This window comes from Salvelinus namaycush, chromosome 9 (genome assembly GCF_016432855.1).
Source record: "Salvelinus namaycush isolate Seneca chromosome 9, SaNama_1.0, whole genome shotgun sequence".
NCBI lineage: Eukaryota > Metazoa > Chordata > Actinopteri > Salmoniformes > Salmonidae > Salvelinus > Salvelinus namaycush.
In genome coordinates, this window is record NC_052315.1 from 24617287 (window position 1) to 24643742 (window position 26456).

Below are 26456 nucleotides of genomic sequence, written 5' to 3' on the forward strand. Positions count from 1 at the left end.
TTGTAAATAGCACAACGGGAGAATGAGGGAGCAGGTGACTCCAGCTGTGTATTCACAGGGGTTGCGTTTGATATTGAATGTCAACAGTGTTTTTTGCTTCAATAGAGTGATCAGGGACGTGCAACTATAGTTCTCCTTCACTGAAAATACACTAGTGCAACATATTAGTAGGAAAATAGCTTAATTTTCATCAGATGAGTACAGAAGTGCAACGTTATTTGGCTGACAGCCACAAGTAAATGAGCTTACAATGAAAAAGCATATTTCTAATGTTTAGGCCTATCATATAAATAATGTAGCCACCTACATTTCCTAATGTGTTTCTTAAAGTTAATATGGCGTTTTACCTAAAAACAATAGGCTGGCTTCACTGAGAAAAGTACCTGAGAAAAGTAGCTACATATCAGTCAGAGCGTTGTCTGCTGACAGAATGCGCCTTCAGGAATTTAGAAGTGCAACTGAAACACAAAATGAGTCGGATGCTGAGCAGGAATTGCAATAAGAAACATTTTAGATCTGCGTTTAAAAAATGCAGCAAGATATATATTCCTGCGTAAAAAAATATACTTATACTTTGACACGACCCCTAAAGTTTAAATTGATATCTAAGTAATAGGCTGAATTAATAAGGCGATGGGGAATCATATTGTGTTAGCTTCCTGCCGTGTTTGAGAATTCAAAGCCCTTTTGGATGAGTTATTTGTACAGCTGTCACTGCTATCTTGATTTCCTTGCGTTTTTTCTCCTCTCCGTTCTCGGCACTCTGCTCCGCCCCCCTCTTCTCTGAGCAGAGCAGGCAGGCCCGTTACTCTAGGAACCCCAGACTCCACACAGAAACAGCTGTAGACATGCTGCTGGAGTACTGTTCTTCCTTCAGACAAACATGAGCCAAAACTTTGTTCATTTGCACAATGTCTCTCGATCACATTCGCTTGTAAATGTCCAATCTCACCAAACAATGACATTTGGTAGCTTCTACCTATATATGTATAACTTTATGAGCTGGATTGCCTGTCTATGCACTTAGTTGATTTTTGTTTGCACTCGTTAGCATATTTAGCTAGCAGCCTCAATGGAAATTCGCTATTACGTGCTCATTTTGTTAGCATTTTGGCAAAAGAAACCCAATGGGTCGGACCCCTAGATGGGGTAATTATTTGTCTGTGTGTGACCCGCCTGTTAGCTTGCACGATTCTTGCCATTCTCCTTCGATCTCTCTCATCAACATGCTCTTTTTGGGCATAGGACTGCGGCTGACAGGATGTTTTTTGTTTGTCACACCATTTTTGGTAAACCCTAGACACTGTTGTGTGTGAAAAGCCCAGGAGGAAGGCCGTTTCTGAGATACTGGATCTGGCAAGCCTGGTACCGACAATCATATCATGCTCAAAGTTGCTTAGGTCACTCGCTTTGCCCATTCTAATGTTCAATCGAACAGTAACTGAAGACCTCGATTCCTGTCTGCCTGCTTTATAAAGCAAGCGATAACAGCCTCAAGTCTTCTTGGGTATGACGCTACAAAAGCTTGGCACACCTGTATTTGTGGAGTTTCTTCCAATAATCTCTGCAGATCCTCTCAAGCTCTGTCAGGTTGGATGGGGAGCATTGCTGCACAGCTATTTTCAGGTCACTCCAGAGATGTTCAATCCGGTTCAAGTCCGGCCTCTGGCTGGGCACTCAAGGACATTCAGACGTGTCCCGAAGACACTCCTGTGTTGTCTTGGGTGTGTGCTTTGGGTTGTTGTCTTGTTGGAAGATGAACCTTCGCCACAGTCTGAGGTCCTAAGCGCTCTGGAGCAGGATCTCTCTCTATAGTTTGCTCCATGCACCTGTCCCTCGGTCCTGACTAGTCTCCCAGTCCCTGCCGCTGAAGTCATCCCCACAGCATGATGCTGCCACCACCATGCTTCACCGTAGGGATGGTGTCAGCTCTGCTCCAGACATGACGCTTAACATTCAGGCCAAATAGTTCAATCTTGGTTTCATCAGACCGGAGAATCTTGTTTCTCATGGTCTGAGAGTCCTTTAGAGGCCTTATGGCAAACTCCAGTGGGCTTTCATGTGCCTGTTACTGAGGAGTGGCTTCCGTCTGACCCCTCTACCATAAAGGCCTAATTGGTGGAATGTGAAGCTCTAACAGATTGGCCATCGGGTTCTTTGTCACCTCCCTGACCAAGGCCCTTCTCCCCCTGATTGCTCAGCGGCCAGCTCTAGGAAGAGTCTTAATGGTTCCAAACTTTAAGATTGATGGAGGCCTCTTTGTTCATGGGGACCTTTAATGCTGCACACATATTTGGTACCCTTCCCCAGATCTGTGCCTCGACACAATCCTGTCTCGGATCTCTACAGACAATTCCTTGGACCTCATTGCTTAATTTTTGCTCTGATATCCACTGTCAACAGAGGGACCTTATATAGACAGGTGTGTGACTTTCCAAATCATGTCCAATCAATTGAATTTACCACAGGTGTTCTCCAATCAAGTTGTAGAAACATCTCAAGGATGATCAATGGAAACAGGATGCAACCTGAGCTCAATTTAGAGTCTCATAGCAAAGTGTCTGAATGCTTATGTAAATAAGGTATTTTATTTTCGCTTTGTCATTATGGATAGATGAGGATTCTTTAAAAATCCATTTTAGAATAAGGCTGTAACTTAACAAAATGTAAAAAAAGTCTAGTGGTCTGAATACTTTCTGAATATACTGTATATATAAAACACAAGAAAATCTAGTTTTTGTCTGCACTGGGCCTTTAAAACTTCATGGTAGTGAGGCAGTGAGACAGAAGCAGTGTTTTGAGGGCCCATCAGATCAATCAAAGCACACCCACCTCTCTGTCCAGCAGCGTGGGGGAGATGACAGTGACAATGTTGCCGCTCTCTGGGTTGATGTAGAACATGTTGGGTGAGGGTTTGTCGGGCGACTGCCTCACAATGTTGTAGCGCAGCACCGCGTTCTGCAACCTGGGGTCATCAGCATCCTCCGCTGTCATCGTCATCACCACGGTTCCTATAGAAACAGATAGTTTACTGTTAGAAGGTTGCAGCACTATCTCAGTTCCTATTTTTGTATATGATTTTATTTGATCTTTTATAAACAATACAAAACATATACATACAAATGACTACATCATACAAACATCACTACATCACACCTGCCCAGATCCACTAGCCCCCACCCCTAAGGGCACCCTTATCACTTTCTGCCACATGGCCTCAAACTGCACAATTTTGGTACATTCTTTGATAATAAAGCATTTGACCTTTCCATTGCATGAACGACGGAGAATTGGCTGATTTCCAGTTTTTGAGTATACATTTTTTAAATATAATTGATGAGAATTGTCCAACCCATCTGGTATCTCACTGCACCCTCATATGGCATGTGTTGAAATATACAGACAGACGAATTAAAAGTACATTTAAATTGCAATATCTCTGACATCCATCTTTCCAACTCCGCCCATAACATTCCCAGAAGGCATGAGTTATTGAGTCATTAGTAGTTTTACACTTCAGACATGACTCTGCCGTTGTGCTGTCAAAGTTCTTTACGTCACCAAATCACAATTATGATGAAAATATGAGCCTGTTCAAACCTGCACTGAGACAAAGGCCAAAAATGGTGACAGACATCAGTCAGAATACTCTGGGTGACTCTCTCTGAACACACATCCTTTTTACTAATGCATTCTCTTCCAAACATTGGTCATAACGATATACCACATGTTATTTAGTAATGGAACAAAGATATGGTGCCCTTCCTGCATCGGAGCTGAAATCCCAGTCAAACCTTGACATCCCCTCAACCCCCCATCCTCTTGTCACACCTCAGTGATGAACCTCACACCTCCACTCTACAGGCAAGAAAATACGTTAACTGCTGTGAAGCCAATCTCTCTCCCACCTCATATTCTTTCAGAACATACATCTCTTCTGAGAACAGCAAGGCATCTCTGTGGAGACTGAAAATTGAGTTTGGAACACTGTGATTCACTCATAGAATGCAGAGTGCAAATTACGAGTGGGCCAGGGGGGACTAAACCGTCCGGAACAAGATATACAGTGGGGAGAACAAGTATTTGATACACTGCCGATTTTGCAGGTCTTCCTACTTACAAAGCATGTAGAGGTCTGTAATTTTTTATCATAGGTACACTTCAACTGTGAGAGACGGAATCTAAAACAAAAATCCAGAAAATCACATTGTATGATTTTTAAGTAATTCATTTGCATTTTATTGCATGACATAAGTATTTGATCACCTACCGACCAGTAAGAATTCCGGCTCTCACAGACCTGTTAGTTTTTCTTTAAGAAGCCCTCCTGTTCTCCACTCATTACCTGTATTAAATGCACCTGTTTGAACTCGTTACCTGTATAAAAGACACCTGTCCACACACTCAATCAAACAGACTCCAACCTCTCCACAATGGCCATATTGTATTTTTTTGAAGAAATCAAAAGGTGGCTGAATACTTTTACAACGCAATATAAAGTGGGTAAAACAGTATGTAAACATTATTAATGTGACCAGGGTTAAATTCATATATGTACATAGGGCAGCAGTCTCTAAGGTGCAGGGTAGGGTACCAGGTGGTAGCTGGCTAGTGACACTGTTTTTTTAAAGCTTTGTTGTGTGTGTGGTTGTGTGTGTGTGTCTGTCTACTGAGAACTCTAATTAGCCTGTAGAAGGATTGCTGCTTTACAAACCACTAACACCTCAGCAAAGCCTCATAAAAAATTGAGGTGAACAGTCGAGGAAAACTAAAAAGCCTTGCCAAAGAGACTTAAACAAGGCCTGTGTTTCTGTATGGGTACTATCAGTGTGAATTATACCGTGACATTAGGTCTACAATCTTGTAGCCTGAATTGATTGATAACTTTTTTGTTGAAAGGAATGTCGGGACAACTGAAAAGGGGCTGAAATATGGGACTGTCCCAGGATGACAAGTGCAGCATGGGAAAAAAAATGTTTAAACCATGACACAGAGATGGGGGTGTTCGTTTCCTTTAGAATATGCTTTTATTTTAATACTACCACTGTAGCAGTAAGTCTACTATTTCCATTTTAAACAAATACGAGAATGGTTAAATCTGCATTATTTAGAGACACCTCTACTGTTCTGTTGTCTGCAAACTTGATGATTGAGTTGGAGGCGTGCATGGCCACGCAGTCATGGGTGAACAGGGAGTACAGGAGGGGACTAAGCACACCCCCTTATGGGGCCCAAGTGCTAAGGATCAGAGAAGTGGAGAGGTTTTTTCCTACCTTCACCACCTGGGGCGGCCCGTCAGGAAGTCCAGGATCCAATTGCACAGGGCGAGGTTGAAACCCAGGGCCTCAAGCTTAATGATGAGCTTGGAGGGTACTATGGTGTTAAATGCTGAGCTGTAGTCAATGAACAGCATTCTTACATAGGTATCCCTCTTGTCCAGATGAGAAAGGGCAGTGTGCAGTGTGATGGCGATTGCATCGTCTGTGGACCTATTGGGGCGGTATGCAAATTGCAGTAGGTCTGGGGTGACAGGTAAGGTCGATGTGATATGATCCATAACTAGTCTCTCAAAGCACATCATGATGACAGAAGTGAGTGCTACAGGGCAGTAGTCATTTAGTTCAGTTACTTTTGCCTTCTTGGGTACAGGAACAATGGTGGCCATCTTGAAGCATGTGGGGACAGCAGACGGGGATAGGGAGATTGAATATGTCCGTAAACACACCAGCCAGCTGGTCTGCGCATGCTCTGAGGACACTGCTAGGGATGCCGTCTGAACCTTGTCTGATGTGCACCTTTCATCCAAGCTACTCAATACTGCCCCTGCAGCCATAAGAAGTTAACATACATAGCCTAAGAAACAAGGTTCATGAAATCAATAGCTTGCTAGTAACAGATAACGTTCAAATACTGACTATCACTGGAACTCACTTAAATAATACCTTTGATTATACAGTGGCAATACATGGTTTCAACATCTACAGAAGAGACAGGAATACCAATGGGGGTGGTGTTGCTGTTTATATACGGAGTCATTTTCCTGTAAAGCTTAGAGAGGATCTCATGTCAAATATTGTTGATGTAATATGGCTACAGGTTCACCTTCCTCACCTAACGTTTATTATTGTGGTAAATTGCCATAGACCACCAAATGCTAATAGTTAGTATCTGTATAATATATATCGGCAGAAACTTCAATAGGAAGTTTCCGTGGTTATGACTGTTCAACATTGGTCCGATCAATTAAAATCTTTGCTTCAAGATTGTTTTTGATCACGTGCACTGGGATATGTTCCGGGTTGCCTCTGAGAATAACATTGACCTATACACTGACTCGGTGACTGAGTCTATTAGGAAGTGCATTAGCAATGTTTTTTCCACTGAGACGATTAGAACGTATCCAAACCAAAAAACGTGGATAGATGGAAGCATTCAGGCAATTCTTAAAGTGCGAACCACCGCATTTAACGACGGCAAGTTGACTGGGAACATGGAAGAGTACAAACAGTCCAGCTATGTCCTTCCGTGAGGAAATCAAACAGGCAAAACGTCTGTACAGAGACTAAGTGGAGTTGCAACAGTGCCACCCATGCAGGCCACCTCTGCTCACGAGGACTGTGAGCACTATTTCCCGCAAGGCTGCCGGCCCAGATGCCATGCCTAGCCGCGTCCTCAGAGTATGTGCAGACCAACTGACTGGAGTGTTTACGGACATATTCAATCTCCCCACTTGCTTCAAGATGTTCACCATTGTTCCTGCATCCAAGAAAGTGAAGGTAACGGAACTACATTACTATCGCCCAGTAACACTAACTTCTGTCATGATGAAGTGCCTTGAGAGGCTAGTTAAAGATCAGATCATCTCCACTTTACTGACACCCTATACCCACTGCAATTTGCATACCACCCCAACAGATCCATGGATGATGCAATTGCCATCGCACTGCACGCTGCCCTATCCCATCTGGACAAGGGGAATACCTATGTAAGAATGCTGTTCAGCATTCAACACCATAGTGCCCTCCAACATCATCTCCATGCTCGGGGTCCTGGGTCTGAACCCCGCCCTGTGCAGCTGGGTCCTGGACTTACTGGCAGGCAGTCCCCAGTTCGTGAAGGTAAGCTACAACACCTCCGCTACGCTGATCCTCAACACGGGGGCCCCACAAGGGTGCGTGCTCAGCCCTCTCCTATACTCCCTGTTCACCCATGACTGCGTGGCCACGCACGTCTCCAACTCAATCATCAAGTTTGCAGAAAAAACAACAGTGGTAGGCCTAATTACCAACAACAACGAGACAGCCTACAGGAGGGAGGAAATGGGCCTTGTGAATTGGTGCCAGAATAATAACCTCTCCCTCAACATCATAAAGACGAAGGAGCTAATCGTGGACTTCAAGAGACAGCAGAGGGAGCACGCCCCCATCCACATCGACGGAGCCGAGAGGGTGAAAAGCTTAAAGTTTCTCGGCATGCACTTCATATGTACATACAGTATTCTAGTCAAGGCTTATCCTATATAACTACTCCTGTCTACATATTTTCTACTCATACACTGCCCATAATTTCTCTACACACCATCGTATAAATATATACAGTTGAAGTCGGAGGTTTATATACACTTAGGTTGTAGTCATAAAAATTATTTTTTCAACCACCACAAATTTCTTGTTAACAAACTATAGCTTTGGCATGTCAGTTTTTTTCAACAATTGTTTACAGACAGATTATTTCACTTATAATTCACTGTATCACAATTCCAGTGGTTCAGAAGTTTACATACACTGAGTTGACTGTGCCTTTAAACTGTGCCTGCAGCCATAAGAAGTTAACATACATAGCCTAAGAAACAAGGTTCATGAAATCAATAGCTTGCTAGTAACAGATAACGTTCAAATACTGACTATCACTGGAACTCACTTAAATAATACCTTTGATTATACAGTGGCAATACATGGTTTCAACATCTACAGAAGAGACAGGAATACCAATGGGGGTGGTGTTGCTGTTTATATACGGAGTCATTTTCCTGTAAAGCTTAGAGAGGATCTCATGTCAAATATTGTTGATGTAATATGGCTACAGGTTCACCTTCCTCACCTAACGTTTATTATTTACAGACAGATTATTTCACTTATAATTCACTGTATCACAATTCCAGTGGTTCAGAAGTTTACATACACTGAGTTGACTGTGCCTTTAAACATCTTGGAAAATTCCATAAGATGATGTCATGGCTTTAGAAGCTTCTGATTTACATCATTTGAGTCAATTGGATTACCTGTCGCTGTATTTCAAGGCCTACCTTCAAACTCAGTGCCTCTTTGCTTGACATCATGGGAAAATCAAAAGAAATCAGAAAAAAATGTGTAGAGCCTCAACAAGTCTGGTTCATCATTGGGAGCAATTTCCAAACGGGTGAAGGTACCACGTTCATCTGTACAAACAATAGTACGCAAGTATAAACACCATGGGACCACGCAGCCATCATACAGCTCAGGAAGGACTCAGTTACTCCAGCTCTGTCAGGAGGAATGGGCAAAAATTCACCCAACTTATTGTGGGAAGCTTGTGGAAGGCTACCCGAAACGTTTGACCCAAGTTTAAGTTGTTTAAGGCAATGCTACCAAATACTAATTTAGTGTATGTAAACCTCTGACCCACTGGGAATGTGATGAAAGAAATAACAGCTGAAATAAATTATTCCCTCTACTATTATTCTGACATTTCACATTCTTAAAATAAAGTGGTGATCCTAACTGACCTAAGACAGGGAATTTTTACTAGGATTAAATGTCAGGAATTGTGAAAAACTGAGTTTAAATGTATTTGGCTAAGGTGTATGTAAACTTCCGACTTCAGCTGTATGTATATATTCGTTTTGTTTTATATTGTTTTGTATTGCTACACTGTTGGAGCAAGGAACATAAGCATCTCGCTACACCTGCGATAACATCTAAATATGTATATGCAAACAATACAATTATATTGAAATTTGATGTGTGATATGCTTGATGTGTGAAATGCTCTCTGTTGGTATGTGATACCAACAGAGAGGTATATTTTCTAGGTGACCTTAATATTAACTGGCTTTCATCAAGCTGTCAACTCAAGAAAAAGCTTAAAACTGTAACCAGTGCCTGCAACCTGGTTCAGGTTATCAGGCAACCTACCAGGGTATTTACAAACAGCACAGGAATGAAATCCTCCACACGTATTGATCACATCTTTCCTAATGCTGCAGAAATCTGCTCTAAAGCAGTATCCACCTTCATCGGATGTAGTGATCATAATATAGTAGCCATATCTAGGAAAACTAAAGTTCCAAACGCTGTGCCTAATATAGTGTATCGGAGATAATACAAGAGGTTTTGTAGTGATTTTCTATGTTGAAGATGTAAAGAATATTTGCTGGTCTGTGGTGTGTAATGAGGAGCAACCAGATGCTGCACTTGACACATTTATGAAATTGCTTTTCCAGATACTAATAAGCATGCACCCATTAAGAAAATGACTCTAAAAACTGTTAAATCCCCGTGGATTGATGATGAATTGAAAAATTGTATGGTTCAGAGGGATGAGGCAAAAGAAATGGAAAATAAGTCTGGCTGCACAGCCGATTGGGATCATATTGTAAATGTAAAAATCATGTGACTAAACTAAACAAAAAGAAGAAAAACCTGTACTATGAAACAAAGATGAATGATATAAATGATTACAGTAAAAAGCTTTGGAGCACCTGAAATGACATTTTTGTGCAAAAAGGCAAACTCAGCTTCACCATTCATTTAATCAAATGGCTCATTCATCACTGAGGATGATAGCAGACTACTGTATATTGCCACTACATATGTTACCTTCTCTTCAATCTAAGCCTACAGGAAAGTTTGTTCCCTCAGGCCAGGAGGGAAGCAAAAGTCATTCCGCTACCCAAGAATAGTAAATCAACCTTTACTGGCTCAAACAGCCGACCAATAAATTGGCTGAATGAAACTGATAAGAAGATTGTGGGAGCTGTTTTGTTAGACAACAGTGCAGCTTTTGACATTATTGATTATAACCTGCTGCTGGAGAAACGTATGTGTTATAGACTTACATCCCATGCTATATCGTGGATCGAGAGTTAACTATCTAACAGAACACAGAGCGTGTTCTTTAATGAAAAGCCTATCCAACATATGTCTGTCTATGACCTGCCACTGGCAATGAACTGCCACTGGCACTGAGTAAGGCCTGTGTGTCTATGTATGCTGATGACTCAACACTATACACATCAGCTACCACAGCGAGTGAAATCCCTTCAACACTTAACTAATAGCTGCAGTCAGTTTTAGAATGGGTGCCAAGAAATAAGCTAGTCCTAAATATAAAAAAAAAACTAAAAGCATTGCATTTGGGACAAATCATTCACTAAACCCTAAACCTCAACTAGATATTGTGAAGAAATTGAGCAAGTTGACTAACTGTCATGGTCAAAACATACTTTAGGTAGACACAAACAGGCACACACACACACACACACACACACACACACACACACACACACACACACACACACACACACACACACACACACACACACACACACACACACACACACACACACAAATAAATCAAGCATCCATAATTGGGTAACGGTAACTTGATAAAAAGCAATAGCTGATTGCCAGTACCTAATCATAAACTAATTACAGCTACCTAGACTCAGTGACGAGTCATTGTCCTTTCTCATGAAGCCCATGTTCTCATCAGTGCTAAGGCAGAATCAATGTTAACTGGATTGGATGGTTAATGGGAGGATCTGAAATAGCTGGAGATGAATCCACAGGTCCAAACTACTGTATTATAAACTTCCCTCATCTAATGGAGAGGATGAGATCAGCAAACAGGGCGAAGGCCTTCCCTCCTCTCTTCTAGACTAACTAATTCTCCACCCTTCTCCCCCTCTCCTCTCCACTCCTTTTGTGGATAAATATGTCAATACATAAATGTCTGTAGACCACTACTGTTTAAAACCAACAAATTAGGAAATATGTTTTACTTTCAATCTCTTTCTTTCACCATCTCTCTCTATACTGAGGCAGAGGGGTCCCTGCTCCAAGTTCCCTGCTAGCAGTTATTTCAGACATAGTGGTGTCTGTCTCCCTGTGATTACCCTATAGCTGGGTACTGACGGTGTGTGTGTGTGTGTTTGTGTGTGTGTGTCTTTCTGTTTTCTATATGTGCATGTACTGTATGTGTCCACGTGCACCAGCATGCATCTGAGGCTGAGGTGCTACCCACTTACTGCAGCTGGAGAACCATGGGAACCAATCACAGAGGCCCCCACTATGGTGCAGGGAGCAGGTCTTTTCTACTTTTCTATGCTGTTACTTTAGCTCAACCCCAGGAGTCAGCCACAGCAGCACTCAACCCAACCACACAACCCAGGCAACTCCAGCTGACTCACTACAGTCAACCATGAAATGATGAAAGGGCTGTGTGGTTAATGTGCATGGACAAGTAGGTAATTATGAAGATGTCACACAGTATTATTAGTTCATAGGGTCCTTCATATCCTAAATGATCCATGAATGAATAGGGGGAAAGTAATACTGATTCAGTGTCCTAACATTTTCTGGTCACGTTATATAAAATCTATTGAAACTCAGGATCAAAGATAACAAAAAGCTCAATGGGAAATGGGGAGTGGGAGAGAGCGAGAGAGAGAGAAAGCATTTTTACAGCTCCTTCTCCAACTATGTGGTCCTCCGGGTGAACTAACTGAATAGGATGATTCTGAATGAGCTTAGTCAATGCATGCAGCAGATGCACTTTACCTCATTCCACATTGTTGCTGTTGCTGCTGCTGCTCTTCAGAAAGAACACTTATAGTAGAACCATGTGTTTTTGTGCTGAATCTTTACCACCGGGGGTATTTGGTAGATTAACGCTGAGGTTTTTCCTTTCCTTAGCCCATGCCCCCCTACGCAGAGCCCAAACGAAAACACACAGCCACAACAAATATCGAACATCCATCCTCCTATTCAACCGTTAATACTTCAAGTCCATTGTGCACTACCAATGGGGAGTGGGCACAAAATGGAGACTGAATGTTCCACTGTAGAGACACACAATTCCATTGAACAAGCCATTCGCTGCCTTCTGCTGCTGTATTACCATAGCCAAGGACATTTTCACTGGCCTTTTTATTGTATGTTCATGTGGTGGTTAATTCTCATCCTCCCTCAGCAGGTATACTGTCATGCAAATAAACTAGCGACACAACTAAACATTTCTGTGGCTCAGGATTCTTTCATAGCAGTTTCCTTATGGAAGTAAACCTCCAAGGTCCATGATGAGAACACAAAGAAATAGTGTCACCATCTTGGATAGACAATTGCCAGAAAAAAAAGATTGCATTGTAATTATTTGCAATAATTAACAATGAACCAATTAAGCACAACAATTAACACTTCATCTGTTAAACTGTGACGGTTAAACTGAGGAGAATTATAGGCCCTTCTCCAGGTACTAAAAAAAGTTTACCAGAAAGTTTACAAATGTTAAATGAAAACTTTTCCCATTCATTCATTTACAGCACTTGAGTATTGGAAATAATTCACATGCTATGAGACTAGCAGCAGCAGAGGTAGGAGGCTAGGAACTGCAGACCAGACCGCTGTACTGAAACACAATCGGCTTTAATGAGTACTGGGCTGACAGTGAAGGGAATTGACTCAAATAGTTTGATCTCAACTGCTGACCGCTCATCACAGTCTAATTGTCTTTAAAGGCCTAGCCAACTCAGATCAGAACACAGGGGTGGCAGATTTAATGCATTTTATTTATTTAACCTATATTTAACTAGGCAATTCAGTTCAGAACAAATTAAATTATTGATCAAGAAGGTCAATTATTGATCTATGGCATACATGTACACTACCTGTCAAAAAGTTTTAGAACACCTACTCATTTAAGGTTTTTTAAATTACATTTTTACTATTTTCTACATTTAGAATAATAGGGAAGACATCAAAACTATGAAATAACACAACCAAAAATCTCCAATTTGGAATCTAGACCAAAGGAAAAATTTCCACCGGTCTAATATCCATTGCTCGTGTTTCTTGGCCCAAACAAGTCTCTTCTTCTTATTGGTGTCCTTTAGTAGTGGTTTCTTTGCAGAAATTCTACCATGAAGGCCTGATTCACACAGTCTCCTCTGAACAGTTGATGTTGAGATGTGTCTATTACTTGAACTCTGTGAAGCATTTATTTGGGCTGCAATTTCTGAGGCTGGTAACTGTAATGAACTTAACCTCTGCAGCAGAGGTAACTCTGGGTCTTCCTTTCCTGTGGCGGTCCTCATGAGAGCCAGTTTCATCATAGCGCTTGATGTATTTTGCGACTGCACTTGAAGAAACCGTCAAAGTTCTTGAAATTTTCCGGATTGACTGATCTTCATGTCTTAAAATAATGATGGACTGCCGTTTCTCTTTGCCTATTTGAGCTGTTCTTGCCATAATATGGACTTGTTATTTTACCAAATAGGGCTGTCTTCTGTATACCACCCCTACCTTGTCACAACACAACGTATTGGCTCAAATGCATTCAATTCCACAAAATAACTTTTAACAAGGCACACCTGTTAATTGATAGTGTTGATGTCTTCACTATTATTCTATAATGTAGAAAATAGTAAAAATAAAGAAAACCCTTCAATGAGTAGGTGTTCTAAAACCTTTTGAGCGGTAGTGTATTTTTCATGTTTCTTCCCAGACAAGAGAATGATCAGATTTGGGAAAAATAACATAAGTGTGGATTTTAGCAACACGTGAAAGGGAACATTGAATGCTGGGTATGAAGTTATCTGACTTAAGAATTCAATTGAGATTGTCACCATTTTGGAACATAGCATTGACCAATCGTGAGGTAAACTATAACAAAGTTTGGTGGATTTCTAAAAAGGACTTCCTTTGTTTAGTATGACTATTTTGTTCCCCATGAGCACTTAAGCTCTTCTGTAGGCATTCACAACAGACTGACAAACCATTCAACCAGGATTAAAGCGTGTACGAAACACACAAACAAAATGTCTGCCGGAATCATCTTCTCTCTTTGCTTCAGCAGCAACACAGCAGCATGCCACAAATCCCACAGCAATAAATAGCAAATAAACTCCACTGTGTCATCCTGATAACATCTGCCTAGATGACATGATCCATGGCTGTGATGACATGTTCAGCAGAGTGAATCATGCCCTCTCCCGGCAACACACAGGACCACACAAGCCCAACCCAACCTGGCACCCCAGAGCCAAGTTCAATCAGCACATATCCACACACCTCCTGTCAAAGGATTACACCTACTGGTGGGCCATGTCTGGTGGGCCAATGTCACTTATCAATAGAGGAAGAAATACAAGATGAGTGGATAGTTGCTTCACTGTTTGTCTCTCTACTGCATCTAAATATGTCCCTCAGAGTCTGCTGGTGGTAGGACAAAGTTGATTATTTCACAGCAACAGTAGAATGGATCCATGTCCCTCCAAACTAGCAACCAGCCAAAAAGCTCTCTTAATCAAAGAAACTATGCACTAAGATATTGTTTCTTCTATGATGACCTACTCCACAGGCATATTCAGGGGCAGTGTGTGATGTTATTGTGAATATGGCCTTGCTCTGCGAGAGAGAGAGAGAAAGAGAGAGAGATAGCTATTTCAGTCCTTTCAAGAACATTTATAAAATAAATAAACCCATTATGGAGGACAAGGACATTCCCTTGGGTAAATGCCAAGCTATAAACAGTGTGAAGTGAATTATGCTAGGTAATTGAATTAAATATAATTCCTTCCATTGGCAAACATATGAATCATAGTATTTGAAATGATTAGAAGGGTACAGTAATAAATAAATGCATTGAGAGAGAAATTTCAATGAACTGGTGTATGGGGATAAATAGACCGAGTTGTTGTTTTCAGTCCATCACACTGTCTTCATTATAATCGGCTCCATGTGTAACCTCTATCCATCACTTTAAGTCTACTGGGAATAGCTGCTTACAGATAACATATTCTTTAGCTGCTCATGATGTAGATCACTGATTATAACCGTCACTGGTACAGTATGTCTAGTTTTTCAAAGAATACTTGTATTATAGCATGTTGATAACAGTCCAGCTTTCTTGGGTTCTACCCTGTATCCTCTTTTCCTCCTGTTTATAAACTCCCCATTGCCCCCTCTGTAGTGGTGTTCATGCTCTGTAGTGGTGTTCATGCTCTGTGGTGGTGTTCATGCTCTGCAGTGGTGTTCATGCTCTGTAGTGGTGTTCATGCTCTGCAGTGGTGTTCATGCTCTGTAGTGGTGTTCATGCTCTGCAGTAGTGTCCATGCTCTGAAGTAGTGTTCTTGCTCTGTTCTGTAGTGCCTGTAGTTTTCAACGCCTGTCAAATACGATCCCTAGTCAGTCTCCAGCTGTTCTCATGGTTCACTTTCTGCCTCATACCTGCATTCCAGCTGTCCAGCTCTGAAACACAGACAGACAGACAGACAGACAGACAGACAGACAGACAGACAGACAGACAGACAGACAGACAGACAGACAGACAGACAGACAGACACTAATACCCTGTAGACAACATCTAACACTGACACCACACATACACCTATTAGAAAGAAGGGTGCTATCTAAAACCCAAAAGGGTTCTTCGGCTGTCCCCATAGGAAAACCCTTTGTCGACGTCTTTTTGGTTCCAGGTATAACCCTTTTGGGTTCCATGTTGAACACTTTACACAGAGGGACCAAAAAGGGACAGCCGAAGAACCCTTTAGGAAAATAAAATGTTAGTGTAGGCAACCTCTGCTGCAGCACCTCACACAGGCTACCCCATCAGTCAGCCTACCTGTAACACCTCACAGCCCAACACAGACACACAGCCTGCATCCCACGGCACCACTGGGCAGTGATATGCCTACAGTGCAGGGCCGGCTCTAGTCTTTTGAAGGCCCTAAGCGAGTTATGATTGGGGGGCCCCCCACCAAGCTGGCACATGTTTTTTGTAATTATTAGTTTTTTTTAATTACTTTTTTTCATTTTAAAATAGTTTTTTTTACAAGGGGTGATTCAGTTTTAATATTGCGGAAAGATTGTTGCTTCCATCAATGTATTTGTCTGCATCATTTCCAATCCCCCATATCTTTTTGGGGGTAAATATATATATTCATATACATACATACATAGACATACATACCCATATACATATATATAGATAAACATTCATACATATACACATACATACATACATACATACATACATACATACATACATACATACATACATACATACATACATACATACATACACATACATACATACATATACTTTTTTGGGGAATATACCTTTATTTTTCCCAGCAAACCCAACCACCCGTACCCCAATTGGAGTAAACTAATAAACAATAACACTTAGGCTTCTACCTTCCGTTTATACATATTAAACACATTTTACAGACACAATCTATTTTACAATAGTTATATTTTGTTTGTTTTTAGTCCTTCCTCTATTTCTGATGTCCATCCAGTTTGATTTCTATTTCTAACTGTGCTATTTCACAAAATATCTGAACCTAGATACATTTTACAGACCCCATATGTTTTACATTGGTTATCTTGTTGTTATTAGTCCCATCCTTCAGCTCCATTCAACCACTCCCATCTATCTCTTAACACCATCCATTTTGGATTTCTATTTGCCATATATTTTTCAACTGTGCTGTGATGCTTCACAAAAGTACTGAACCTTTCTATTCTCATAGCTTCTACAGATTGTAAATTAAAGATAAACAGTTGTGTTAAAATAATTATTATATTATTGATTTACTGACTATGACTTTTCAAATCACCCAGTATTGCTATCTGCAGGGTTAGTTCTAGGTACCTGTTGCAATTCTTGTACCTGTGACAAAAACGAGCTTCATATGGACAGTACCAAAATAAATGATCTAATGACTCTGCCACCTCACAGCAAAATCTGCAGAGCTTGGAAGATTGTATCCCCCATATATATAACATTCTAATGGTTGCAAGAATTTTGTATAATAATTTTAATGGAAAAATTTGAAGTTTTGAATCCAGCTCTCACACCCTGATCAGTTTCAACTGTCCTCGTTATTGACTCCACCTCCTCCAGGTGTCGTTGTTTTCCCCAGTGTATTTATCCCTGTGTTTTCTGTCTCTCTGTGCCAGTTCGTCTTGTATGTCCCAAGTCAACCAGCGTTTTTCCCGTACTCCTGCCTTTGCTATTCTTTTTTTCTAGTCCTCCCGGTTTTGACCCTTGCCTGTTCTGGACTCTACCCGCCCGTCTGACCATTCTGCCTAACTTGACCACAAGCCTTTCTGCCACTCTGTACCTCCTGGACTCTGATCTGGTTTTGACCTTTTGCCTGTCCACGACCATTCTCTTGCCTACCCCCTTGGATTATTAAACATTGTATGACTCCAACCATCTGCCTCCTGTGTCTGGACTTGGTCTCACCTTGTGTCATGATGCCGGCATTGTTTTGCGTTTCCATTCATAAACCGTGTGCCATGGAACAGGTACATCGCAAATCTCTTCCCAACTATTTTGCAATTTATATGTAATAGCTGTACATTTTTTGTCCTTAAATGAAATTGGTATGTTTTTATTTATCACGATTTTCTTGAACCATTTATGGTCTTTAATGCAGGGCCGACAGACAAGTTCCTTACTTTTCCCCTCTTCTACTTGCCTCTTCCATTTTTGTGGTAATTCTGCAATTAGTTGGTTGTAATTTTGGGTAGAGCAGACATTTCCATATGTCTGTGTTAGCTGCATGTGTGACATAACTCCATCAGTCCTATTTATGAGATAATTTACAACAATTATTTAAAAAAAATATAAAATGTTTTAATCAATTAGTAGATTTGAGTTTAACCACAATATTTGTTGTATTATTTGTTCTGTCTTTTCAGGTGGAATAAACTAAAATTGCAACCAACTTTCTGAGGCTTGTTTAAAAAATAAGAATATTTTGGAGATTTCGTTTTCAAACAACTGAAAGTGAGCAGTTGTAATCTGAATAAATGGAAAAAAGGCCATTCTTGAACATGGGGTGAGACATTCCTACCAATTTACTAGAGAACCATTTCAGATTTAAGTATAACTTTTGTATGACTGATGCCTTTAGTGAGAGGTCTAATGCTTTAATATGTAATAATTTCTGCTCCCCGAATTCATATTTGTTACATAAATAGGCCCTTTTAATTTTGTCTGGCTTGCAATCCAACTAAAATGGAATTTTCTTTTGTTAAAATATTTTAAAAAGCAGGTCACTAGGTGTAGGCAAAACCATAAGCAAATAGGTAAAGTGTGATATGACTAAAGAGTTAATCAGGCTAATTTCTCCACAAATAGACTGGTATTTTCCTTTTCATGGTAGCAAGATCTTATATATTTTTGTTAACTTTCCATAAAAATGTATTGGAGTGAGATCATTTCTTTCTTTCTGGATTTGGATACAGAGTATGTCCACATCCCTGTCAGAACTTTTTATTGGTAAACTACACGGTACTGTAAAAGTTGCTTTTTTTAGTGATCCAATATGTAATTTGATTTTAATCCTGAGAGGTTAGCAAAATTACCTAGATCCTCAATGAGGCTGAGGATATCTAATCCCTTAATATTATTGTTGGATCTAATTTTAACATCTAACATTTCGATGGCAGTAATAAATAGATATGCCGATAGTGGACAACCTTCTTTTACTCCTCAACAGTTTAAAACTTTGAGATGTAGACATTATTTATTATTTTACACCTAGGGTTACTATACATAACTTTAACCCATTTTATAATAGATTCTCCAAAATTGAAATATTCTAGGCATTTATATAAACTCCAGTCGTACTTTATCAAAAGCCTTTCAAAATTAGCTATGAAAACCAGGCCTGGTGTCCCCAATATTTCATAGTATTCTATTGTTTCCAGTACTTGTCTTAAATTATCTCCAATGTATCGTCCATGTAAAAAACCTGTCTGATTAGTATGAATAATATCTGACAATACCTTTTTAATTCTATGCGCCAAGCATTTAGCTAGAATTTTTGCATCACAACACTGAAGTGTAAGAGGCCTTCAATTTTTGAAATGGACTGGATCTTTATATACACCACTTGGATCCTGTTCCAGTAATAATTAAATCAGATCTTCTTGTTGCGTGTCTGATAATATCTACCATTTATATAGGAGTGGTTAAAACATGCTAATAACAGTCCTCTGAGTATGTCAAAAAAAGTTTGGTATACTTCCACTGTTGTGCCATCCAGCCCTGGAGTTTTCCCAGCCTTAAAGGCTTTATTGCATCACGAAGTTCCTGCTCTGTAATTTGGCCTTCACATGAGTCTTTCTGTACAGATATTAATTTTACATTATTAATAGGGAAAAAATCCATACAATTAGCTTCGGTAAGTGGAGATGGAGTAGACTAAAATGAAAACATATTCTTAAAATACTTTACTTCCTCTTTCAAAATATAATTTGGTGAATCATGCGTAATTTGTAACCAGTTTCAATAAAACATGTTGGTAGCATTTCTATGTTGAAGATTGAAAAATAATTTGGTGCAATTTTCCCCATATTCCGTCCAGTTCGTTTTATTTTTATAATATATTACACTGCATCTTTCTTGAATAAGTTCCTCCATTTCTTTTTGTTTTTCCTGTAACTTATTCTGTGCCTCTATGGTACAGTTTTTATTTCTATCTAACTGTACTGTTAGTCCTTCAATTTCCTTTGTTAATATGGACTATCTTGATCTAAATTTCTTTGTTTTATAGATGAGTGCTGAATTGCATGGCCTCTAAAGGCACATTTAAAAGTATCCCATACAATAAGGGGATCTGCTGTACCTATGTTATGTCAGAAAAAGTCAGTTATAAATTCTTCTATCCTAATTATAAACAAGTTATCATCTAGTAGGCTTTGATTAAATTTCCAATATCCTCGCCACATAGAAATTCTGTCAGAGTAATATATATGGCAATTATGTGATGATCCGACCACATTCTGTGTCCTATTAACACTTTTTAAAACTTTTGGTGCCCGAGAGAATGACATAAGAAAGTAATCAAAACGACTAGCTTGATTAAACCTCCGCTATGTATAGCTCACTATACATATATACAGTGGGGAGAACAAGTATTTGATACACTGCCGATTTTGCAGGTTTTCCTACTTACAAAGCATGTAGAGGTCTGTAATTTGTATCATAGGTACAAAAATCCAGAAAATCACATTGTATGATTTTTAAGTAATTAATTTGCATTTTATTGCATGACATATGTATTTGATACATCAGAAAAGCAGAACTTAATATTTGGTACAGAAATCTTTGTTTGCGATTACAGAGATCATACGTTTCCTGTAGTTCTTGACCAGGTCTGCACACACTGCAGCAGAGATTTTGGCCCACTCCTCCATACAGACCTTCTCCAGATCCTTCAGGTTTCGGGGCTGTCGCTGGGCAATACGGACTTTCAGCTCCCTCCACAGATTTTCTGTTGGGTTCAGGTCTGGAGACTGGCTAGGCCACTCCAGGACCTTGAGATGCTTCTTACGGAGCCACTCCTTAGTTGCCCTGGCTGTGTGTTTTGGGTTGTTGTCATGCTGGAAGACCCAGCCACGACCCATCTTCAATGCGCTTACTGAGGGCAAGAGGTTGTTGGCCAAGATCTCGCGATACATGGCCCCATCCATCCTCCCCTCAATACGGTGCAGTCGTCCTGTCCTTAAGTTCAGGAGTAAAAATTAGCTTAACAACTCACATAATGAGTTGCATGGACTCACTCTGTGTGCAATAATAGTGTTTATTAACATGTTTTTATTGATGACTTTCTGTACACTGCACATACACTTATCTGTAAGGTCCCTAAATCGAGCAGTGAATTTCAAACTAAGATACTACCGAATAGACCAGAGAGGTTTTCCAAAGCCTCGCAAAGAGTGGCACCTTTATAGGGAAATGGGCAATGATAGACATGGCAGCTCAGCTTCTAGCTCCTAAACAACTTTGCAGTATTTTTTCTTTATTTCTTTACATTATTAGCCCAGAATGTTTGTTGTGTTATTACATACAGCCGAAAATAACTCTTGGATATCAGAGCGGCGGTAACTCAACAGTATTCTGACCATAAATACGACTTTCCCGAATAGGATTCTTTGTTTGTACCCCCCAAAACAATTGAACTTATCCCAAAGGCTGTTCCAAGTCGCCGCTGGAGGAGAAGACATCTTCAGAGTGAATTTCTAGTCCGACTCAGGAGGCGTGCACGCCTTCCACCACTTCTGAGTATATTACTTGCTAATGTTCAGTCCCTGGACAATAAAGTAGACGAGCTCAGAGCGAGAATGTCCTTCAACAGAGACATCAGGGACTGTAAAATACTCTGATGGAATCATGGCTCTCTCCGGATATACTGTCCCCATCCATAGATCCAACTGAGTTCTCAGTACATCGCTCAGTCAGGAATAAAGAACTCCACGGGGAGAAGAAAGGTGGGGGTTTATGTTTCATGATTAACTACTCATTGTGTGATTGTGATAACGTACAGGAATTCAAGTCCTTTTGTTCACCCAATTGTTAGGAATTTTATGAATAATGACTAAACAATATCTACATTTAAATAGACATATAACTAATTAAACTCTACCCTGTTTTACAATATTTGATTAATAATGTTAGTTCATAAGGAAGAGATATAATAAACACCATTCCAACTAGGTTGGGGAGTAATGGGTTGAGGGTTTTTAAGTAAGCAAAAAGGATCGTTAATAACCTCTTAGCGCTAGGGGTCAGAATTGTTTTATTTATTTAAATAACGTACCCAACGTAAACGGACATTTTCTCTGGCCCAGATCGTAGAATATGCATATCATTTACAGATTAGGATAGAAAACACTCCAAAGTTTCCAAAACTATCAAAATATTGTCTGTGAGAAAAATAATACTTATTCTGCAAGCGAAATCCTGAGAAAAAGTAACCCGGAAGTGATATATATATATTTTTTTTTCTTTGTTTCCTGGCCTGTCTAAACTCAATTTAACCTGTTTGGGCTGCAGGGGGAGTATTGAGTAGCCAGATAAAAGGTGCCCATTTCAAACGGCCTCGTACTCAATTCTTGCTCGTACAATATGCATATTATTATTACTATTGGATAGAAAACACTCTCTAGTTTCTAAAACCGTTTGAATTATATCTGTGAGTCAAACAGAACTCATTTGGCACAAACTTCCTGACCAGGAAGTGGAAAGTCTGAAATCGATGCTCTGTTCTACTTCCTGCCTATACATGGGCATGATACGTAAGAGTCTACGTGCACTTCATACACCTTCCCCTGGATGTCAAGAGGCGGTGAGAGAAGAAATTTCGTGTTTATCTTGGTCTGAGGTGGAATAAAAGCTCTTTGTATGACGTGACCGTCCATTTTCTGTTTTCTGGAGCGCGCGAAAGGGGACATGGATTTGCCTTCTGTTTAGCTGTCGTTATGGACGACTAATATCTCCGGCTTTGATTTTATTTGATACATGTGACCATATCATCGTAAAGTATGTTTTTTCAATATAGTTTCATCAGATTATTGAAAATTTTTCGGGAGTTTTGCCGTGTTCCGTTCTCTTCCGTTTGTTGACTTGGAGAGCTTTGTGCCACTTGGCAAGTGCGTGTGCTAAATCGAGAGGGAAAATGAACGTTCTAAATCCAAACAACGACTGTTCTTGACAAAGGACACCTTCTACAACATTCTGATGGAAGATCACCAAAAGTAAGAAACATTTTATGATGCTAATTCATATATCTGTCGTGCATGTGAATTAGTCGTGGGCGCCCAACTTTGGGGTACTCAGCTATACCGAAGCTGGATGTCGTAATGAAGTTATTTTTTTGAATTCTAACACTGCGATTTCATTAAGAACTAATGGATCTATCATTTCCTATACAACATGTATTTTTTACTTATGTTTATGAATAGCTATTTGGTCAGAATATGTGTGTCAGAAAACGTGTCAGAAAAATATCGTTGCTGTTTAGACGTTGTGGAAAAAGTAGCTAAGTTAGCACAATGTGTAACCACTGATTTCAGCTCTAAATATGCACATTTTCGAACAAAACATAAGTGTATGTATAACCTGATGTTATAGGACTGTCATCTGATGAAGAAAATCAAGGTTAGTCAAAAATTATATATCTTTTGCTTGTTTGTTACGATCGCTAACTTTTGCTACTGGGAAATTGCTTGTGTTTTTGGCTATTGTGGTAAGCTAATATAACGCTCTATTGTGTTTTCGCTGTAAAACACTTGATAAATCGGAAATATTGTCTGGAATCACAAGATGCCTGTCTTTCAATTGCTGTACACTATGTATTTTTCAGAAATGTTTTATGATGAGTATTTAGTTATTTGGCGTTGGTGTCTGTAATTATTCTGTCTGCTTTCGGTGCAATTTCTGATTGTAGCTGCAATGTAAACTATGATTTATACCTGAAATATGCACATTTTTCTAACAAAACATATGCTATACAATAAATATGTTATCAGACTGTCATCTGATGAAGTTGTTTCTTGGTTAGTGGCTATTTATATCTTTATTTGGACGAATTTGTGATAGCTACTGATGGAGTAAAAAACTGGTGGAGTAAAAAAAGTGGTGTCTTTTGCTAACGTGGTTAGCTAATAGATTTACATATTGTGTCTTCCCTGTAAAACATTTTAAAAATCGGAAATGTTGGCTGGATTCACAAGATGTGTACCTTTCATATGCTGTATTGGACTTGTTAATGTGTGAAAGTTAAATATTTAAAAAATATATATTTTGAATTTCGCGCCCTGCACTTTGAGCTGGCTGTTGTCATAAGTGTACCGGTGTCGGGCTGCAGCCATAAGAAGTTAAAGGGGTATCAACCAGATTATTTTTCCAATGGCTTCCTCAGGCTGTGACCAGGCTTTAGACATAGTTTCAGGCTTTTATTTTGAAAAATGAGCGAGATGTTTCAAAAGAGGTCAAGTGTCCTCTGAATATTTCCTGCGCGCACGGGAGGAGCTCACCATTTTCCTTTTCTCTCTTAACCTGTTTGGCGTGCAAGCCCGACGTCGGTACACTTATGACAACAGCCAGCTCAAAGTGCAGGGCGCGAAATTCAAAAGATATTTTTTTTAAATATTTAACTTTCACACATTAACAAGTCCAAGACACCAGATGAAAGGTACACATCTTGTGAATCAAGCCAACATGTCCGATTTTTAAAATGTTTTACAGGGAAGACACAATATGTAAATCTATTAGCTAACCACGTTAGCAAAAGACACCACTATTTTTACTCCATCAGTTTTTTACTCCATCAGTAGCTATCACAAATTCGACCAAATAAAGATATAAATAGCCACTAACCAAGAAACAACTTCATCAGATGACAGTCTGATAACATATTTATTGTATAGCATATGTTTTGTTCGAAAAATGTGCATATTTCAGGTACAAATCATAGTTTACATTGCAGCTACAGTCAGAAATTGCACCGAAAGCAGACAGAAAAATTACAGACACCAACGCCAAATACCTAAATACTCATCATAAAACATTTCTGAAAAATACATAGTGTACAGCAATTGAAAGACAGGCATCTTGTGATTCCAGACAATATTTCCGATTTATCAAGTGTTTTACAGCGAAAACACAATATAGCGTTATATTAGCTTAGCACAATAGCAAACATCACACCAGCATTGATTCAAGGCAAAAATAGCTATAATGTATAAACCACCAAAATATATTAATTTTTTCACTAACCTTCTCAGAATTCTTCAGATGACAGTCCTGTAACATCATATTACACAATGCATATAGAGTTTGTTCGAAAATGTGCATATTTAGCGGCACAAATCGTGCTTATACATTGAGAATAGTGTCCATAACGTCAAGCAATCTGTCCGGCGCCATCTTGTAAAGGCACCTATTCTTATCGAAAACTATTCATAAACTTGACTAAAAAAATACAGGTTGGACAGCAATTGAAAGACAAATTAGTTCTTAATGCAATCGCTGAATTACATTTTAAAAATTAACCTTACTGCGCAATACAGGCTGCGATAACGCAAGGCTACACTGCAGGAAATGGCGTCTTATGCATTTGACATTTTTCAACAGAACAATGAATTATCAGCATAAATAGTTCTTACTTTTCGATGAACTCCCATCAGAATCTTGGGAAAGGTGTCCTTTGTCCAAAAGAATCGTTGCTAGGTTGGAGAACGTCGTCTTCAACGTTGCAATTAGCAGTAAACAATAGCCATGTGGGCCAGAGATACCCAACTTCCTACAACGTCACAAAAATAAATACCCGAAAATCGCAATATACTGACATAAACTGATATAATTCGGTTTAAAATAACAACATTACGATGTCTTCAACACCTATATCGAATAAAAACAGAGCCGGATATATCTAGGAGCTAAAACGGGAGCTTCTAAAATGACATGCCAAGACCCTCCCTGCGTCAGAGCGAAGAGTGGAAAGATGGGACACTTTGGTTCCAAGCAATTTATAACCTTTGGGAACTACGTAGAAACTCCATTTCAACTCTCCCTATTCGCTGACACCCAGTGGAAGGCGTATGCAGTGCATCTCAACCAATAGAGGACAGGCAAATTAATACACAGGTCTCAGAACAGCCAGCAAAATTCTGCATTCTGACATACACATAGGAAAATTGCTCTAAGTCGAGTTCTGTTTCACCCACAGATATAATTCAAACGGTTTTAGAAACTAGAGAGTGTTTTCTATCCAATAGTAATAATAATATGCACATTGTACGAGCAAGAATTGAGTACGAGGCCTTTTTGAAATGGGCACCTTTTATCTGGCTACTCAATACTGCCCCTTGAGTCCAAAGAGGTTAATGAATAGGTTATGCTCCGGTTGAAATATTATCGATTATGTTTGTTAAAGACAACCTGAGGTTTGATTATAAAAAACATTTAAAATGTTTCTACGACCATTTCGGATACTTTTTGGGATTTGTTGAACGGAACACGGCTTTTGTTTTCTCAAAATAATGCGCAACCCAAATGGCGTTTTTTTGTGATATTTATCGAACAAAAAGGACATTTGTTGTGTAACTGGGAGTCTCGAGAGTGGAGACACCCGAAGATTATCAAAGGTAAGCGATTCATTTTATTGCTTTTCTTACTTTCGTGACCAAGCTAACCAAGCTAATATAAGGCTAAGCTGTTATAGCATTGAAAGCTACACTCACAAAAGCTTGGATTTCTTTCGCTGTAAAATATATTTTCAAAATCTGACACGATAGGTGGATAACAACAAGCTAAGCTGTGTTTTGGTATATTTCACTTGTGATTGCATGATTATAAATATTTTTGAATTTGGCGCCCTGCAATTCAGCGGT

At 39.6% G+C, this 26456-nt stretch overlaps 1 protein-coding gene across 1 annotated transcript in view; it reads right to left on the bottom strand.

The window, feature by feature from the left end:
* Positions 1-26456, bottom strand: part of LOC120053208 (cadherin-13-like) — a 497821-nt gene that overhangs the window by 257757 nt on the left and 213608 nt on the right. The window contains 1 exon segment of the mRNA XM_039000365.1: positions 2833-3011. Within this exon segment, the coding sequence (XP_038856293.1) occupies positions 2833-3011 (179 nt within the window).